The following is a 19902-nucleotide window of genomic DNA, read 5'->3' as shown; positions in this document are numbered from 1 at the left end:
CTCCTTCAGCCAGCTCTGAACATAGATTGGCTACATGCGAAGGATGGCAAGGGTGGGGACCGGTGGTTCCCCACGTATTATCAGGAGTGGCATAAGCTTTGGGAGAACCGGATTCAGTCAATCATATGGGTCGATCGAGTCCTTGACCCCGGTCCATCAGCAGACTACCTGGAGTGGTGGTGCCGTGTGGCGCACAGATTCCTATCCCCAGATGTTGCATTTCAGGATCCGAGGCCGATTGTGTTGAGTGAGGAGGCTCGTCACAGAGGGTCATCCCAGGCACCTCCTAGGGTCCACGTTTACGACAGACCAGATAACAGGCGAGTCGATCGCGTCGACGTATAGGCACCCGGACCACGGATCGAGAGTGGCGATGGTTGGACGACCGTTTGGAGGAGGACCTCCATGGACCTGATCATGGAGATGCGATGGATTATCGTGTTCCTCGTCGTAGAGGCAGACGACAGGCTGGGCGGGTTGGCCGTGGAGGGGGTCGAGGTAGAGGACCATCCGTTGAGGATGACGGCACTCAGCACGTTCTTGGTGAGGATGTAGTTGGTTCAGCCTCAGCTATGGATCAGCCGACCTACGATGTGGGTAGTAGCTCTCAGCTCTTTGGGAACGTGGCCCCACATGCATTTGCTGAGTTTACCACCGCGGCAGTCGGGATGGACATCGATGATCCTATTACTGAGTCAGAGTTCTATAGGGATATAGCAGACATGCTCAGGGATGACGATGGGACCCATTATAGGCCACAGATGCCTGAGGATCATTCCCAGTTTGCTGATCACCAGCCACAGAGTGACGATGTTCAGGCTCAGTTGGCCGTTGACCTCAACGAGACTGCAGCATCTCCGTGTGACCCATGGTTCGCGTTAGGAGGGACCCCAGCCTCCGCATTCAGCGCCGTTCCTGCTTGGCCATCCAAACCTTCCTGTAACTAGGCCTGAAACCGTAATCGCCTTCTGTAGCTTGTTGCAATACCTTTACCGTAACCGCAGCATCTTCCCTAACCAACGGAAGAATCCTCGCACAGATAACGTGGTAATCCAGCTGACGGTGATCACTGGAAATAGAGGTTGCCAAGCATGTGTGTGGCCCGTTGTACCTCCTAACCTCCCAAGTTCCCTTTTGTGCACGCAGCGCTACGCGAATCAACCAAGTACAACCCTTGCCGAATTCCTTGCATTTTCCATGATACTTCAGATGATTTGATTCGATAACTCTGTACTCAACACCTCGTCGGATGCTATAGTCCTTCACACTCAGCACAGCCTCATCTTTATTCTGGAATGATTGCCCAATCTGAAATTCTATAGAAGAGCCCCCGACTGTGTTACCACCATCCTCCTGTTGACCCAGAGCCTCCAAGTTTAGTGTGGAGAAGTGTGGAGGGTACTGTTGAGAAGCAGAACTTGAAGGCCGATGCTGCGCATGTGGATTGGCACCTGTGTCATCGTCGCTGTCCCCTATGATATCAACAGGCTCCTGGTCAGAGTCATCATCACACATTGCATTCTCTACTCGATCAGGTTCACCATCCCCTTCCGTATAAGGTAACATGCCACCACCGGTGCCCACAACGTAAGCCTGCTCAAAGACTCTTGCATTCTCCAAAGGTACAGAACCAACAACCTCTGTTCGGTCTAAATCAACCGCGAATGCAGGGGATGCTACCAGCAGAAGATACTGTCTGACCGCAGGTATCGAACTAGACGCAACTCTCGCGCCAGTCAAGCTAGGAACTTGAGCGGATGCCCCAGAACTATCGACACCGACCTCCAACTTCGCGAACAATTTGTGGATTCTGATCTCCGGAAAACTCCTTACACAATGGAACAAAACCCTAATATCTTCATCAGCCGCTAGCACAAAGGTATCATACTTAACACCTGTCGAGACAACTGCGATGGAAATCTTGTAGAATAGTTTCTTCACTCACTTGCTACCAAACACGCCAAACTTCTGCAAGATGCTGTTCTTCAAATCTGACAAAGTGCTTGACGAACTGATGAAAACACTCAGTGGTTCTCTGTCAGTGAACTTCACCCCATAAGTTTTGCATTTTTTAATTTTCCCAGAGCAATGCACTAAGGCAAGAAAACTCTCTACCTCACTTGCCATTATGAGAATGACCTCTTGTGGAGCTTGAATCTCACCCTCATATATATAGAGTTTCTGTCTTTGTAAACCGTGGGAACCTACAGTGTATTATGGCCATAATTTTTCCTTCATAAACCGTTGTAGCCCACAATGTTTTATCACCATCTTGCCATCTTCATAAACCGTGGGAGGCTGCCACGGTTTATGCATTCAATTTTTCCTTCGTAATCCATGGTAACTTGCCACGGTTTACACACAAGAAAAACCATTCATAATCCGTCCCTGGTTGCCACGGTTTATGTATAAATTAGAAACCGTGGTTGCTTCCCACAGATTACATAGAAAGTGGAATTTGCACATGCACGCAAAGGGTTTCTGTTTTGTGTATTTAAGTAAAACTTTCACCTACTTTATTTATTTGGGTAAATTGCCCTTTTATATATATATATATATATATATATATCTTAAAAGTTAACAAAAATTAGAAGCAAACTAATAAAATCCATCATTATTGAATATTCTTAAAATGTCAATTCTAGTGTTACAAAAATCACCATAGAAACGCAAATTCGATTTCTTTTTAGGTCACATCTTTTAATAAAAACAATACGATACAAAAGATGTTAAAACAGTAATTAGTTTAATTTTATTCAGCTTTTTAGATATAATTAATGCATCCTATGTGTATAACAAAGTATAGAATATAGTATTTGATATTTTATTTAATATAATACTTGTTATATTATTATAAATAAATTTAATTATTCGCCTATTACGTGTTTAATTATCTTGATGATTGATTATTTAGTTAAAAATGTATAAATTAATATGTATAAATATACATAAAACATAATAATTAATTTAATAACTAATTTTTAATGGTATAAAATATTTTTGTTAAATTAAGCTAAAAATTTATGATTTCAAAAGGTAAAATTTTCCCCCAATATTGAATAAAACTGAGCCACAAATTTCCCAATTATATGTTTGGTAAAATCTTATGTGCAATTGTTTTCTCATATAGTTGATAACTAAATATTATTAAATAATAATTTAATCAAATTTATTAAATTATTTAATAATTTTTAAGTATGAACTCCCCATCAAATTAATTATACATAAATTTCAGGACAATTTACTTATTTAAATAAAATGACAGAATCCTTTATCCAAATGTGCAAAACGGATTGTTGTTACGTGCATGTGCAAAAATCCTATTCTATGTAATCCGTGGCAACCAACCACGGTTTCTGAATTGTGCATAAACCGTGGCAGGCTGGGACGGTTTATGGGAAAACATGGATGCTTGTAAACTGTGGTAGGTTCCAGCGGTTTATGAAGGTGGCGTGGAAGGCATAAACCGTGGTAGGTTACCACGGTTTATGAAGAAGCTGCACTGGTCATAAACCCTTGTGGCTTACAACGGTTTATGAAGGTTCAATTTTGGCCAAAAAACCTTGTAGGTTCCCACGGTTTACAATGACGGGAACTCTATATATATGTGGGTGATTCAAGCTCCATAAGAGATCATTCTCACAATGGCAAGTGAGGAAGATAATTTTCTTGCCTTAGTGCATTGCTCTGGAAAAATTAAAAAAAGCAAAAGCTATGGTGTGAAGTTCACCGACAGAGAACCACTGAGTATTTTTATCAGTTCGTCCATGAGTTTGTTAGATTTGAAGAACAGCATCTTGCAGAAGCTTGGCGTGTTGGGTAGCAAGTGGGTGAAGAAACTATTCTACAAGATTCCTATCGCAGTTGTCTCGACCGGTGTTCAGTATGATACCTTTGCGGTTAAGGCTGATAAAGATATTAGGGTTTTGTTCTACTATGTAAGGAATTTTCCAGAGATCAGAATCCATAAGTTGTTCGCGAAGTTGGAGGTCGGTGTCGATAGTTCTGGGGCATCCGCTCCAGTTCCTAGCCCTACTGCCGCGGGTGGTGCATCTAGTTCGATGCCTGCGGTCAGACCGTATCTTCTGCCGGTTCAATCACCTTCGTTTGCGGCTGATTTAGACCGAACGGAGGTTGTTGGTTCTATACCTTTGGAGAATGCAGCAGTCTTTGAGCCTCCTCACGTTGTGGGCACCGGTGGTGGCCTGTTACCTTATATGGAAGACTTTGGTGGACCTGATCAAGTAGAGAATGCAATGTGTGACGATGAGTCTGACCAGGAGCCTGTTGATATCGTAGGTGACAGCGACGATGACACAGGTGCCGATCCACATGCGCAGCATCGGCATTCAAGTTCTGCTTCTCAGCAGTACCCTCCACACTTCTCCACACTAAACTTGGATGCTCTTGGTCAACAAGAAGACGGTGGTAACCTACTGGGGGGATCTTCTACAGAATATCAGATTGGACAAACATTCCAGAATAAAGATGAAGCTGTGCTGAGTGTCAAGGACTATAGCATCCGGCGAGGTGTTGAGTACAGAGTCATCGAATCAGATCATTTGAAGTATCATGGAAAATGCAAGGAATTCGGCAAGGGTTGTAGTTGGTTGATTCGTGTAGCGCTTCGTGCACGAAAGGGCACTTGGGAGGTTAGGAGGTACAATGGGCCACACACATGCTTGGCAACCTCTATTTCAAGTGATCACCGTCAGCTGGATTACCACGTTATCTGTGCGAGGATTCTTCCTTTGGTTAGGACAGATGCTGCAGTTACGGTAAAGGTACTTCAACAAGCGACAGAAGCCGATTACGGTTTCAGGCCTAGTTACAGGAAGGTTTGGATGGCCAAGCAGAAGGCAGTGGCACAAATATATGGAGATTGGGAAGAGTCTTACGCGGAGTTGCCACGTTGGATGCTAGGGGTCCAGTCGACAATGCCTGGAACAATCATGGTGTTGAAGACGTCTCCTGTTCGGATTGGTGGTGAGGTTGATGAGTCGACGGTGTACTTTCACCGGCTTTTCTGGACATTTCCACGTTGTATCGAGGCATTCCGGCATTGCAAGCCCCTCGTCAGTATTGATGGTACCCACTTGTATGGGAAGTATGGAGGGACACTACTGTTGGCGATAGCTCAGGACGGGAACTCGAACATCCTCCCGATAGCATTTGCCCTTGTGGAGGGCGAAAATGCAGAGTCGTGGTCATTCTTCTTGTCCAACCTCCGAGAGTATGTGACTCCTCAGGAGGGTATCCTTGTTATCTCTGACAGGCATAATGGGATCAAGGCAGCACTTGAGGCACCTGAGACTGGGTGGCTGCCTCCTCGGGCTTTCCGAGCCTACTGTATTAGGCATGTGGCTGCGAATTTCGCCCTAACGTTCAAAGGTAAGGACTCAAGGAGGATGTTGGTGAATGCTTCCTACGCAAAGACAGAAGCTGAGTTTTACTACTGGTTTGACATCATGCGGACTGAGAATCCAGCGATGTGTGACTGGGCCAACCGGATGGAGTACGACAAATGGACCCAACATGAGGATGGTGGTCGACGGTTCGGGCACATGACCACAAACATCAGTGAATGTGTGAACTCCGTGCTAAAGGGAACTCGCAACCTCCCAGTCACATCGTTGGTTAAGTCAACTTACGGGAGGCTTGCTCAGCTATTTGTGGTACGGGGACAGACAGCAGAGGCACAACTCGGATCTGGGCATGAATTTTGTCAGGCATTGGTCAAGGCTATTGATCGGAACCTAAGAGACTCTAGGTGCTTCACTGTGACGTTATACGACAGGCATCAGTCCGAGTACATCGTCCCGGAGACAACACCTACCGGGAGCTTCTCGCTGGGTAGCTATAGAGTTTCCCTTAAAGATCACCGATGCGACTGTGGCCACTTTCAGGCGCTGCATTATCCTTGTTGCCACGCCATTGCGTGTTGCGCCTACTCCCGGCTTAATTGGGCGTCATATGTTCACGAGGTGTATCGTATGAGTGAGGTGTTCAACGTTTACAAGCAGGGGTTTCTCCCACCTATCCCTGAAGGAATATGGCCTCCATATGCTGGGCCTACCATCATTCCTGACCCTAATATGCGGCGTGCAAAGGAAGGTCGTCCAAAGGCAACCAGGATCCGTGGAAGTATGGATCAGTCTCAGGAGAACCAGCCAAAGCGTTGTGGGCTATGCTGTCAGGCTGGGCATACGCGGAGAAACTGTGACCAGCGAAGACATAGTGGTGGAGGGGATGCCTAGATCTCATGTCGTCTAAAATGCCGTCTATGCTGTTTCAGTTGTTTTAGGGTATAGATAATTTTAGTAATGTATTGTTGGTTAAGTCTATGACTGTCAACATGTTTTTTTAATGCAAAAATTTCAGATGAATAAATTCCTGTTATTTTACATGTTTGATTGAACCACTTTGGTATCGTTCATATTGTGCATTATAATTGAGACCGTAGAGCTACATATCAAAGAAGCTGAAACCGGTTTAACTGCTTAGTCAAAAGAAAAATGGACATTTCACATAAGTCTTAAAGCCATAAGTCTCACTAGCATGCTAAGTACATAAACTAACAAAGTCCCTACCGGACGGGAAGATACGACATAACTAATCAGAATCCTCAATGGTGTCACTGTCATCATCGTCGAACTGGCCAAGCAGGTGACCTCCGGTGCCACACAAAGGAGGACGCCTCACCCGCCTCGGTCTCTGATCTGCCGCTGGTGCTGATGGCTGTGCTGGAACCGTGCTGAATGCAGAGGCAGGTGTCCCTCCTAACGCAAACCATGGGTCAGACGGAGATACTACAGGGTCGTTGAGGTCAACGACCAACTGAGCCTGAACGTTGTCAATCCGTGGCTGCTGATCAGCAAACTGGGCATGCTCCTCAGGCATCTGTGGCCTATAATGGGTACCATCATCATCCCTGAGCAAGTCTGCTATATCCCTGTAGAACTCGGACTCGGTAACAGGATCATCAATGTCCATCCCGACAGCCGCGGTAGTAAACTCAGCAAAAGCATGTGGGGTCACATTCCCAAAGAGCTGAGAGCTAGTACCCACGTCGAAGGTGGGCTGATCCATAGCTGAGGCTGAACCAACTACCTCCTCACCGGGCACGTGATGAGTGCCGTCATCCTGCACGGATGGTCCTCTATCACGAGTACCTCCACGGTCATGCCGCGCAGGCTGCCGTCTGCCTCTACGTCGAGGAACACGGTAATCCACTGCATCCCCAGGCTCAGCTCCAGGGACGTCCTCCTCCAAACGGTCGGCAAACTCCCTCCACTCGCGATCGGTGGTCCGGGTCCCTATATGGCGACGCCGATCGACTCGTCTGTTATCTGGTCTGTCATAAACGTGCACTCTAGGAGGTGCATGGGACGACCCTCTGTGACGAGCCTCCTCAGTCAAGACAATCGGCCTCGGATCCTGAAATGCTACATCTGGGGATAGGAACCTGTGCGCCACACGGCACCACCACTCCAGGTACTCTGCTGATGGACCGGGGTCAAGGACTCGATCGACCCATATGACTGACTGAAGCCTGTTCTCCCAAAGCTGATGCCACTCCTGATAATACGTGGGAAACCACCGGTCCCCACCTCTACCATCCTTCGCATGTAGCCAATCTATGTTCAGAGCTGACTGGGGGAGATGCTGAACACCGTCGAACTGGGGTAGAACCCTATCGACCAGATGCCATTCAATCGCAGCAAAATATATCAGGCTAGTGACAGCCGTCCATAGCCTACGGTGCTCGTCAACTAGTATCTCCGGATGAATAACAGCAGCAACCTCAACAGAAGAATAAGGCTCTCACACAAACTGTATCGAAACAGTAAGAGTTTCATCAGACAATGACATTTACGAAAAACCAGTTCAAGTATCAGCAATAAATAAATGACTCACATCGTGGACACGCAATCGATCCAATGCAAGGCGTGCGGAAACTAATCTCTGTGCCCTTGCATCGTTCCACGGCATAAAGGTCGCCCACTTACAATTTTAATTGAAATGATGTCAAAACATAGAATAACACATGATGTTCAACAATTTATGAACGGAAAATAGTAAACCTTACCTGGAAGCAAGAGGAAACCCGAACCCGTCAAAACCAGTGGGTCTCAGAGTGGGAAACCTCCAGAAAATCCAAGACTGTAGTAGGTGTAGCGGCCCAGCCAAGTTAACAACGTTCCTGTTTGTCCCACGACAAAGACACCTATACAACCAGGCCAGTGCATCCGAGCCCCAGCTATATCTGCCCAAGTCGTCCAATGATGCCAAATAAGGCAACCAGCGAAGGTGGACCCGGTTTGCGTTCTTGTCCGCAAACAGCTGAGACGACAACAGCATCAGGATATAAGCACGTGCGTATACACGCACGGTCTCATCAGTAGCATTTGCAGGGAGAACCCGGAACCTCTCGTGGAACCATGTGTAGCACACTGTCATCTGCTTTACTTTACTCTGTGGAGGTAACTCCCCAAACAACTCCCGGAACCACACCCATGCTGGTCTACCGTGTTCCATCAGATTCTCAAACTCAGTCAGGCACCCACTAACGGGCGCACCATCGATCGGCAAACCCAGCTGATATGCCACATCCTACAAAGTAATGGTGCATTCACCAAAGGGCATGTGGAACGTGTGGGTCTCTGGACGCCACCGCTCAATAAATGCGCTAAGGAGAGGCTCATCAACCCAGAACCACTGACTGTTTAGCCTAGCCAGATGATACAAGCCCGCGGTCTCCAGATACGGTATAATCCAGTCATGTAAGGGCATATTCTGTTGTCTCCTAACGGCGCTAATAACCCTACTAGGCTGCAAAACGTGGGTAACAAATTCCCTTAACATACAACCATTACTAATTACATCAAACATAATTTCGTAAAAATTATTAGAATCATCACATTAAATTTATTGATTCTCTTATTGTGTAATAAACAATGAAACTACGAATACTATGCACTCATGATAAGAATAAAAATAAAGAAATAAAATATTTTACCCTAACAATAACCATAATAATAGCAATTTTTACAAAAATACTATTAATCAGAACAACAAAATAAATAAGCATAATAAAATATTTTTACTAACAATACCGATAATCATATTAACATTTATATAGACAATATTAATAACAACAACAATAAAAAATAAAAATAATAAAATATTTTTACTAACAATAACCATAAAAATATTAATTTTCATATAAACGTCTCACATTTTGATTTACAGTAACCATAATAATATCAATATTTATATAAATAACATTAATCAGAATAACAATACAAATAAACATCATAAAATATTTTTACTAACAATAATCCTAATAATATCAATATTTATATTAATAAGAATTTTAATAATAATAATAATAACAATAATAATAACTAACCTCTTCGTCGATATATCCTGCCACGTGAGCAACGCCATTTAGTCGGTACAAGCGATCCTCACTCTCCATTGGCTCCACCACCCACTCCTCCTTCGAATCTCCAAAGTTTTCCCATATCCTCTCAACACAAAAGGCTATCCTTTTTTTTTGGCTGATACAAATGATCCGTCCCAAGCTTCAGCGGATTAGGTATATATAGCTCCACACACATAAACCGTGAGAGGTTACAGGGGTTTCTGTTTATTGCGCAGTCTTCATAAACCGCGGTGGGTTACAGGATTTTACATTTAATGCAGCTTCTTCATAAACCGTGGTAACCTACCACGGTTTATGCCTTCCACGCCCCCTTCATAAACCGCTGGAACCTCCCACAATTTACAAGCATCCAGGTTTTTTCATAAACCGTCCCAGCCTGCCACAGTTTATGCACAATTCAGAAACCGTGGTCGGTTGCCACAGATTACATAGAATAAAGTTTTTGCACATGCACGTAACAACAATCCGTTTTGCACATTTGAGTAAAGGTTTCGTCCATTTTATTTAAATAAGTAAATTGCCCTAAATTTCAGCTATATATTTTCATGTGTACAGTGCAGGTAATATAACCCTACAATATGTTCAGATATCCAGATATCGTTGACCCCCAGATGTATTACGCAGCATTGAATGCACCACCGACGTGTCCATGTTTCTTAAAAATAAATACATTTGTTCAAAATGAACTACAGTGAAGGAATGCAAAACGGTGACGTGGTTCATGGTTGGTCGACGTCAGTAGCGTTAAAGATACAGGCATGTATTTGTGTGTAACCAAGAACTATATCTTTTTTTTTTTCCGAGCAAAAAGAAGCAGCGTTTAATCGCTTATGTTCAACCAAACGAATCTTTCGCCCGTCCCAACACCAAAAGAAAAAAGAAGGTACATACATGAAGATGAAGGTAGCAGGACGAAATCAATAAAATATTTGGTCAACCTACTCAGTAGAACCTACAGCTCATTGCATACTTCCATCACCGCTTTTCAAATGCCAATAAGAACCTTTTGAGACACACAGCTCACTCATGACCTGAAATTGTAAGAGAAATCAAGCAATAGAACGGTTAATAAAATGTGAAGTGTGTGTTTCTGTAATAAATTTTTAAAAGAAATACTCCTAACAATTTTAAGTGCAAGTTGCATGTGATTTTCGCCAAAAGCGACAATAATAAAAAGAGGAGATTTTCGGCCTTTTTCGAAGTTGATTATCTTATAATAATAAGAAAAAAGTCGTTTTACGTGCGGATCATTAAGCACCGTTCCAGTTTGTATATATATAGACTGCACATCTTTTGCAGCAATTTCTTTTGCTTGTCTCTTTGATTCTATCCTTTGGACAATTTATCTCTCTTTGTTTTTATTCTAATAAACATTTTTTATCCAAGTTCCACATAACGATCCAGATTGAAACTAAGTTGCATTATGTTTTCTTTTAATTTTGATAAAGGATGGGAGAATCGTGGGTATAGAACTGCATAAAATATAACACTGTATAATTCAAGACAACAATAATATATTACAGAGAGATCTGAAAAAGAGGTCAAGTTGATAACTTCATTCAGAATCTTACCCTGGTATATTCATTGCTTGTGACTTCTCTATTAAGTGTTGCTGTTGCAGCTGCACATATTTCAGCCTTCTTCAACTTGCCATCAGATTTTCCACGAAGCAATGTGATTACAACATCTCTGCAAGAACCAATACAGTCCCAACTATCATTTAGCAAATGGAAAGCACTATTTTATTATTATATTTTTGGTTTCGTGGGGAACAAAAACAATCATTTCCTTTTTCCTCATGTGCTTTTTCTCCCCCTCTTTTATCTCTTTTGGAAGAGGAGCGGAGAGAGACTAGAGAGATAGAGATTAGAGAACCAACCTAAATGGGTCATCCTGTACTTTCAGAACATAAGAACCGTGGATATCATATGCAACTTCGCTTACGACAGCCTTCAGCTCTTCTTGTGGACCCTCAAAACCAACCATTGCATCACTAGCAACTTTTGATTCTGTCTTTGAAAGAAGACTTGTGGAGATTGCCATTTCACGTAATCTTTGACGCATCATTTGGAGGCTGCCAACACAAACAGAAGCAGCATAAATCAAGAGTCAACCAAACAAAAACATAGCTACTTAACTTCTGCAGAGGTCACTTCTCTTTAAGACACGACTATTAAAAAAAAATCCCCATCCCCCCCCCCCTTTTCTCTCTCTCTCTCTCTCTCTCTCAATGAATGCCATAAACTAGACTTAAAGATTAAAGACTCTTTCGCTCCAGATTTACAGAACTTTCTCACTAGGTTACTTGAAGCCTAGGTTAATTCAACCTCGAGCCTTTTGCATATTATTGTAAACTACCACTATTCATTCTTCCAAAAATGACTCTCATGAGGGGTATTTGGCAACCTCAAAAACCTAGATAATTGGGTACAAAATAGAAATGGTTACTCCAGTCCGGCCAAAAATGAACTAGATTTTTTAATAGGCATTTGGTTTCACATCAAATTTAATTCAAAATTACTAGAGGCAATGGTTTCCGGCTATGAAAGGTGGTACTGGTGATTGTCAGTATTGAGGCAGTGGTGATTGGGGGTAGGTTGTGGTAGCAGGAGAAAGAGAAGTCTTTGCATGGTGGAAATGGTGGTTGCCGAGGTAGGATTGGTTGCCAATGACGAGCTGTGGTTGTCAGTGGCACTGGTTGTTGTCGGGGTAGATGGTGGTCACCAATAACAAGCAATGGTGATCAGTGGCACGGTGGTCAGCAGCGTGCGGTTGGTGAAAATATAGCATAAAGCAGGTAAAATATAGTACAGCAAAAAATTGGCTTTGAAATAAAACCAACTTAAAATTGGCTTTGAAATATGGTGATCTTAATTTTTTCTTGAAAATTTAGCTGTCGAGTATATTTGGTGCAAATCGAAAACTGTTGGGACAAAATTGAAGCAAAATAAAACTTAGAGGTAGTTTTAAAACTTTTGCCAAACTTTAGGGACAAAAAATATACTTTACCCATAAATAAATAATAATGTTAGGCTGAAATTAGTTTAAATAAAAACTAGTATGATTTATTTGTGGAGCTACCGGACAACTAAAAAAAGAACTAGGCTACATTGTACCTGCTTAACTGGATATTGGTGGTTACCACTTACCAAATACCCCCTTAGTGATCAAGAAAGGATTGAAATCTCAAAAAGAAAAAGAAAAAAAAAAAATACCTGCAGACTCTGTGAGTCTGTAGAAGTTTTGTGATGGCAACTAGCAGTGCTTGTCTGGTTGCATTTGACATGGTCATCCTCCCACAAGACGCTCCGCTCAAACTAGTTACCTGCTCAGACTTTGCTGATTTGACAAGCTCACTCTTGACGTGTTGGCTTGCTACACCATCTTTATCAAACTTCCGCTTTGCAACAATAACACGCCTTCCAAAATCAGATAGTTTTGCTTCCAAATTTTTCAACATTTCCTCTTGTCTTTCCGCAATATTTGGATGACGTTTTTTAAATGAATCATCAGGAACCTCTGGGAACTTCCAATAAAGAGTTCCGCCAGATTTAAGTGGATCACATCCTTCCAAACCAAATTTATTCAGCCATTCTTTTAAAGCATTACCAACTTTGCCTCCCAGATTCAGATCTGAAGCCTGAACTCTCAAACTCTTGCTAAACAATAGTATGACGAAGTCTCTAGCTAATTCTCCAATACCAGAATCATCCTTATGAGAAAGCAATTTACTTTTAGCAGTCCAGAACCCCTGGATTAATATTGCGTGCTTGTGCAGGAATTCCGCAAGTTCCTCATCCGAGTACTCGCGAGCAAAATGCTTAATAGCACTGAATCGGCGAAATGGAGGGTCCTACAATAAGGAGCTCTGTTAGAGATGCAATAAAAAGGGGCATAGAGAAAAGGATTTTTAATTTGCATAATAATAATAATAATAATAATAATAATAATAATAATAATAATAATAATAACAGGTGATGTATAAGATTATTAGTATAGTAGAATATAAGTCTTTTTTTCTTAAACTAAATTTGATATAAAGCATGCATTCATTCTTCTCTTCCCCCCCCCCCCCCCCCAACCCCAACCAAAAAAAAAAAAAAAGAGAGAGTGAGAGAGAGAGAGAGAGAGAAGAAGAAGAACAATTAGAAGATCTTATTGATATTGCATTACTGCATTAACATTCTGTCTACATGCATGCACCTCTATCATAAAACATTGATATAATATAAAATTTCAGTTCGGTTGTGTACACCACCCAAATAACTAGATAAGCACTTCCTTATAAATGAGGAACTCTAGATGTTTTCACTAGGTACGAATTACGTTCACACAGCCACATAAAAAACGGTAGATGTCAATGATAGATAGAGAATATGTAACAGCAAAATCCAACAATAGACACTTCTAAAATTTAAAAGTAAGCATGCTTTTGGCTTTGACTGCCCCATTCTAAATAACAAAAAAGAAAAACACCACAAATACAGGTGCTACAAACCTCAACAAGCAATTTCTTAAGACGTTCTTCCACGGGCAATGATAAAAGATGCCTGAAATAACAAGAACAGATGATACTTGGATAGTTAAAATCATAAGCAACTTGCAACAGTGCAATCAAGTAAATCAAATCAAAACATTAAACCAAAAAGAGATGATATGCGAGAAAAAAAGGTAGTTGGCAAAATGGTAATCAGAACTAAATCAATTAAGTTTATATTAAAGGACGACGGTACCTTTTAGAAGAGATGTTGTTCACTCCAGGACATAGTGCAGTTACATAGTCATCACTAGAAACATTCAGAAATTTACAAACTTAACAAATGAACATCTTCAAATAAGGGAAAGCATACAAAAAGTATAAAGGGACATATTCTTACACATCCATTGTAAATTTAATGGGATGACTTTCGTGCATCATCATTTTATCTAAATATCGAGAGGAGATATCACTCTTGCAGCTATGGTACTTGAGAGCAACCCAGCCCTGCACAGGATAATAGAGAAAATGACTAAGTGGTAAGTAGAAAAATGGTTTAACCGGAATACACTGACAAATTGACAATGCAAAATTTCATTTCATTGTCATCTAATAAAAAACTGCCACTCAGTCATTATCCATTGATTTAACCACCACCACTTGGATAGCTATGCATATTGGAGAATAATACTAAGTCCATTCAGTATATTCTTCAGCATATTGAAACTACATAATATATGTTCCAGAAGAAATAAGACTGAATAACCATATGATTTCCAAAATCTCGAATCAGATGAGAAAATCATGAGGTAGCTGTATCTTAAGCATATTATACCTAATATAGGTAAAACACATGTGAGGATTTCTCGTGTTTATGCAACAGATCATATCTACAGGCAAGCCATTTATGGTTTCATAAAAAGTTCAAGCGTTATACCTCATCGTCATCACTCTGTTGCCCAAGTGATAACTCCGTCTGCTTATTCTGTAGGAAAGAAAACAAATGGATTAGCAAGTTGGAGACTTAGAGAAGAGAGAGAGAAATAAAAGAGAAGATAAAATGAAGAGCAAAAACCCTCTAATAAAGATACCAAATATAACAACCCACAAAGTAGTTAAGCTAAATGCATCAAATGATACCATTGTCTTATCACAAGTATATCAGTAAACAAGCCATTTAAACCTAGACCTTATAGTGGTTTCTCCATTGTTTTTCTTGGTCTCTTATTGCCCCTCATTATTGAATTACCCTACCAAGACTTCTCACATAACCAAATTATTTAAGGTGATCCTCTATCAATTTTTCCACAATGTGTTACCCTATCATTCTCCCTAACTATTTTGATCTTAGAGTACACTTGGCACAAATGGAGCCAACAAGATAATGCTAACTGTTACATTCATCTATATATTTATATCTATATATAACAATAATCTCAAGGATTTATGAAACTCGCATACCATTCAGGTTCAAATTTCTTAAAGCAACAAAAAGTTTGATACAACTCATTCACCAGTTAATCATTTATAATAAGTACATACACAATTATTTCAAGAAGTGTCAAGAAATTTGAATCATCTGTAAAAATTATAATTCCTTATCCTTGTACTTGTGCAGTCATCACTAGATTGCTGTAATAAATTACATCCATGATGAATACATCTTACCTGCTTTTTTGGTGCAGCAGCAGATTTTTCTTCAATTGACCCCTCAATTTTGACAGTGGCATTTTCCCCAGTGGAGACCTGGTTCTTTCTTTTTGAACCACCAGAATGTAGGTGATGAAATGCTGGTCGAAGCTGCACAACTGCATTAACTGGATGCAGTTGGAACTGCAAACCAGAATGAGAACACACAAATTTACAAATTTCCTACAAATTTAAAAACCAACTATGCATTTACAAAATCCTCAACCTATTAGACACATAATAGGACTGAACTGTGGAATATTTTTTATGCTATTCATATAATCAGCATAAGCAATAACTAGAAAGGGGGAATATAACAAGCTTGCAAGGTAACTCATGTAACAATCTAAAACAGAAAACTAATTATGTTAAACATGATATCTTATTTGTGCATCTGATCTTACTAATTTTCCACTTCCACACCTAATTCGAACATACCATGTAACCCAATCCTTGCTGCAATATCTATCTATTAAGTAACACAAGAATAATTTCTTGTAAATAAGAAAGTCATCATCAGGAGTATTTCCAGCGGAAAATCCATCTGCCTATTTTAATAGAAGAAAGTATCATATGTTCAACTATATTAAAACAATCTTCCACTTAGTATCGGCATACGTAACAGTATATCTAACTGATCGAGTAATATACCACCCTGAATCTAAGTTAGACTGACATCACAGAACAGAATGTGAGACATAATACCTTATCACCCTTGAGAAGTCCAACAGCATAGCAGTTTGCAGAAGATGGATTCCACTTAGTTGCTAAAGTCTGAAAGAAGAATAACTAAATAAATAAATGTATTGTACCATATCTTGGAATCATGTTCTAAATTACTCAGTATTCAACAAGAGATCATGAACCTTTCTCATTACAATTAAAAAAAAAGGACGATTTTATTGCTACATCAAAACCCAAGTCAACTCTTGCATTCAAAATACAAGCAAGTTGGAGCTCCAGTTGAATGCTTGTTGAAAAAAATAAAATAAAAGAAAGAAAGAAGCGAACTTCAACTAATGAACAAACCTGCTTAGTGAAGTTGAATCTGCTAGCAGTCTCAGTGTCAATATTACTTGAGTCCAAATCAACAGATAAATCAATCTCCATGTTTGAACTCTTAGGATTCAACCTTACCTACCAATCATAAGCAAAAAAAACACAATGACAATACCTAGCTCGATTCTTCATTTAACACAAGGACCAAACAAGAAGAAAAAAGAACCGCACCTCTTCGCATCGTTCCTCTAGCTCATATGGCCGCCAGCGCGGTCTCAACGGATATTGCAAAACGTATAACTAACAAAAGCAGCGAAGAAAATATACACATCAGACTCCTAAGGAGCAACCGCACGCGTAAACGAATTCGCGTAAGCATGTGTAAACATACCTGAGTGGCAGCATCGACAGAAGGACCAAAGAAGACGTCGAATTCGCGAACGACGGTGTCCTCGGCGGTTTCTTCCGGAAGATCCAGGGACATGGAATCGACTTGGTCCGTTTCATCTTGGGCCTCGGACTTGGGTGCCAGCTCGGTATTGGCGGTGTGGTTGGGCTCGGGCTTCGTGTGAGTTGGTGGTGCGACAATTTCGTCAACATCTTCCTTCTTGGCTGCGAATTCCTGTGGCTCTGGTTTGAAGGGGGGTGGTGGTTGGGGTTCAGGTTTAGGTTGTAGGTGAGGTTCGGATGGGGGTTTAGGTTTGGTTTTAGGCTTGGAGGATTTTGGCGCGAATTTGGTGACTCGAGAAGGGAGTTTGCCCGTGGCTTCGACCTCGTCTATGTCCATTTTTTCAACTATCTGTGTAGTCTGTATCACTCACACTGCTTTCTCAGTGCTGCATTGAGGTTTGGCGGTTGCTTCTTCCAAAACAAAATCCCCAAGGCATCACGAACACGAACCAAAACTAATTTCTAAGAGTAATTAGTTACGTTTCCGGCCCATAACTAATGCTCAAGCCCGGCTCGTTTGTTCCTCTGTTTGTTTTCAAAAAATTTCTCTAACCATGCTTCTTCCTTTTTTTTTTTTTTTTTTCCATCTTGTGGTAATTTCTTTAAAATCAAATGATATATTTTTACTAAAAGTTTCCTATACGTTATTTGATATATATAGAGAGATAGAGTAAAGCTCGCTAGTCTTTATTATGGATTGCTTTGCTAAGGTTTCTTCTCAATTATGGATTGCTTTGCTAAGGTTTCTTCTCAGGAGGAAGATTTGATTGAACGAAGTACGAAAAAGGTCAAAATTCGCGATAAAGTTGATCTAAACCAACCGAGAGAGTCGATGGGCATCTCGGACGGGGTGGCAGCTACAGAACATATAGTGAAAAAGGTCACCTATAAAGATTCGTTATTGACTATATCCGAGCCGAGACTTGAAGGTATCCCAGACATTGATCTGGATGATGATATGACGGAAGACGATCATAACCCAGAGGATCGATGGTATCAAAAAAATAATGATCAACAGAAAAATGCCAAGAAATTTGACCCATGCCCAGTTATTTCCGTCTCAAAGGAAGAATTTGAGGATTGGTGCAAGCCCTAGAAAAATGTTCATATTGTGAAATTGCTGGGCAAAAGGGTTGGTCTAGCCTTCATGGAATAACGTCTAAAAAGGAACTGGGTAAGAAATGGTACTATCAATGTTATTGATATGGACCGTGACTATTATCTTATTCACTTTTCAGATGATGAGGACTACTCTCATGCGCTTATGGAAGGACCATGGATGATTGCGGGTCACTACCTCGTCGTCCAGAGATGGAGACCCTTCTTCCTCACATCAGAAGATATTATTCGAAAGATTGCTGTTTGGATTCGCATACCTAACTTGTCCATTGAGCTTTATAATCAACGCTTCATGTGGAGGGTGGGATCAGCCATTGGTCATATGCTCAAAATCGATCGTACGACTTCTATACATTTAAGAGGAAAATTCGCTAGAATATGTGTTAAAATTGATCTGGCTAAAAAATTGGTGCCTCGAATCTCTGTGTTGGGTAGTGAACTAAATATTGAGTATGAAGGGTTGCATCAAATCTGCTTCTCTTGTGGAAAATATGGGCATCGACTTGACTCTTACTACGAAAATCTTAGAGGACAAATGCCGTCACAATCGGCAAACCTAGGTGGCGGTGAGACGACCGGGGAAGGAGCTACTGTTGACGGTGAGGAAGACCAAAAGCGAAATAATAATCCAGGAATTAATGCACAGGAGCCTAATGTTAAAGACTCTCTGGATTTTGGCCCATGAATGCTAATTAAAAGGCCAATTAGAAGGAAAAAAGATATTTTTTTTCCTAAAAAGAAAGGAGCTCATTATGATTATGATTCCAATTCTAATATAGAAAGGGAGACTAATCAGGAAGCCATTTATTTGGAAGGGGGGTCATGCTTTAATGCCCTTTACGAGGAATGGAATTTATCTCATTAAAACCCAAATGGGGAAAAGGAAAATGGACTAAAGAATAATGGGCTTTTATTTGTTAAGGCCTAAGGTGGGTTAGACAAAGGACAAGCCTTGAGAAAAAAATTCCTTAACGTTAATGCTTCAAAAAAGCAAGCTAGTCACAAGAGTGGCCCAAATGCCAAAATAGGAGTTACAAGGAATGAGAAGTCTATTCCTCCTAAAGTCTAGAATCAGGAAAAACAGGTAGCTATTCACGATGATGCTATTACCCTCTCCGCAGAGGTCAAAGTGCAGGAACCCAGAAGTAGAAGCTATGGAATTAGACAATTAGTGATGCTTGAGAGCATGCGTCGCCTTCAGCAAGAGCAAACGGAGGCATATCTAGCAATGAAGGAGCCCGGAAAGTCCATTGATCGGAACCTTGTAAGAACTGATCTCCCCAAGCGCAGAATGACCGAAAGTTCCACATCTGGTGGCGTTATGATGAAGTAAACCACGATTACTCGTAAGGGTGTTCAAAACCGAACCGGATCGAACAAAATCGACCAACCGAACCGAAAAATTGAAAACCGAATAAACCAAAAATCGAAAAAACTAAAAAATTATATTTTGTTGTTTTTTATGCGGTTCGGTTCGGTTTTCGATTTTGATACTGAAAATCCTAACCGAACCGAATCGGTCAACTAAAAACCATAAAAAAACCATTCCCACCCCCCAACCCATCAGATAAACTAACATGACCTAACTTACTAACTCAGTAACTCCTATTCTCCTAACCTAGCGCAGCCAAGAAACCCCATTACCACAACCCCTCCCAGCCCCTCCCAGCAGCGCCTCCTAGCCCCGCCTCCCAGCCCCTCCCACTCCCAGTCCCGCGAA

General features: G+C 41.2%; 3 protein-coding genes and 1 pseudogene across 3 annotated transcripts; 1 reads left to right on the top strand and 3 right to left on the bottom strand.

Moving 5' to 3' along the window:
* Window positions 1–943: 943 nt before the first annotated feature.
* Window positions 944–2127, bottom strand: LOC107640122 (uncharacterized). Its single transcript, XM_016343673.1, has 3 exons — window positions 1953–2127; window positions 1120–1895; window positions 944–1012 (listed from the first exon to the last, which is right to left on the bottom strand). Exons 1-3 carry the CDS (start codon window positions 2125–2127, stop codon window positions 944–946), a joined length of 1020 nt encoding a protein of 339 aa, XP_016199159.1.
* A 4349-nt stretch (window positions 2128–6476) lies between these two features.
* Window positions 6477–9824, bottom strand: LOC148563361 (uncharacterized). Its single transcript, XM_088488259.1, has 4 exons — window positions 9413–9824; window positions 8090–8832; window positions 7918–8004; window positions 6477–7833 (listed from the first exon to the last, which is right to left on the bottom strand). Exon 4 carries the CDS (start codon window positions 7087–7089, stop codon window positions 6613–6615), a length of 477 nt encoding a protein of 158 aa, XP_088344385.1. The 5' UTR covers window positions 7090–7833; window positions 7918–8004; window positions 8090–8832; window positions 9413–9824; the 3' UTR covers window positions 6477–6612.
* Window positions 9825–10043: 219 nt separating this feature from the next.
* LOC107642858 (SIN-like family protein) lies at window positions 10044–17513 on the bottom strand. The gene is made up of 13 exons (XM_016346351.3): window positions 17005–17513; window positions 16845–16913; window positions 16644–16751; window positions 16320–16388; window positions 15594–15758; window positions 14863–14910; window positions 14326–14432; window positions 14182–14235; window positions 13947–13998; window positions 12664–13301; window positions 11328–11522; window positions 11020–11137; window positions 10044–10479 (listed from the first exon to the last, which is right to left on the bottom strand). Exons 1-13 carry the CDS (start codon window positions 17398–17400, stop codon window positions 10408–10410), a joined length of 2091 nt encoding a protein of 696 aa, XP_016201837.1. The 5' UTR covers window positions 17401–17513; the 3' UTR covers window positions 10044–10407.
* A 508-nt stretch (window positions 17514–18021) lies between these two features.
* Window positions 18022–19047, top strand: LOC148563360 (uncharacterized; annotated as a pseudogene).
* Window positions 19048–19902: the final 855 nt, after the last annotated feature.

This window comes from Arachis ipaensis, chromosome B5 (assembly GCF_059453495.1).
Source record: "Arachis ipaensis isolate K30076 ecotype BB chromosome B5, ASM5945349v1, whole genome shotgun sequence".
Classification (NCBI taxonomy): Eukaryota; Viridiplantae; Streptophyta; class Magnoliopsida; order Fabales; family Fabaceae; genus Arachis; species Arachis ipaensis.
This window is presented reverse-complemented; position numbering and strand designations above follow the sequence as displayed.

Bases quoted from the DNA above. Each gene is read 5' to 3' on its own strand.
- LOC107640122 (XM_016343673.1), bottom strand. From the start codon at position 2,127: ATGGCAAGTGAGGTAGAGAGTTTTCTTGCCTTAGTGCATTGCTCTGGG. The intron at 1,896-1,952 runs GTAGCAAGTGAG...TTGTCTCGACAG, and splicing joins GCAGAAGTTTGGCGTGTTTG to GTGTTAAGTATGATACCTTT. The intron at 1,013-1,119 runs GTTAGGAGGTAC...TCCGTTGGTTAG, and splicing joins CACAAAAGGGAACTTGGGAG to GGAAGATGCTGCGGTTACGG.
- LOC107642858 (XM_016346351.3), bottom strand. From the start codon at position 17,400: ATGGACATAGACGAGGTCGAAGCCACGGGCAAACTCCCTTCTCGAGTC. The intron at 11,523-12,663 runs GTATTTTTTTTT...TTGTGTTGGCAG, and splicing joins CAGACTCACAGAGTCTGCAG to CCTCCAAATGATGCGTCAAA. The intron at 10,480-11,019 runs GTAAGATTCTGA...TTACAATTTCAG, and splicing joins CAAGCAATGAATATACCAGG to GTCATGAGTGAGCTGTGTGT.
- LOC148563361 (XM_088488259.1), bottom strand. From the start codon at position 7,089: ATGGATCAGCCCACCTTCGACGTGGGTACTAGCTCTCAGCTCTTTGGG.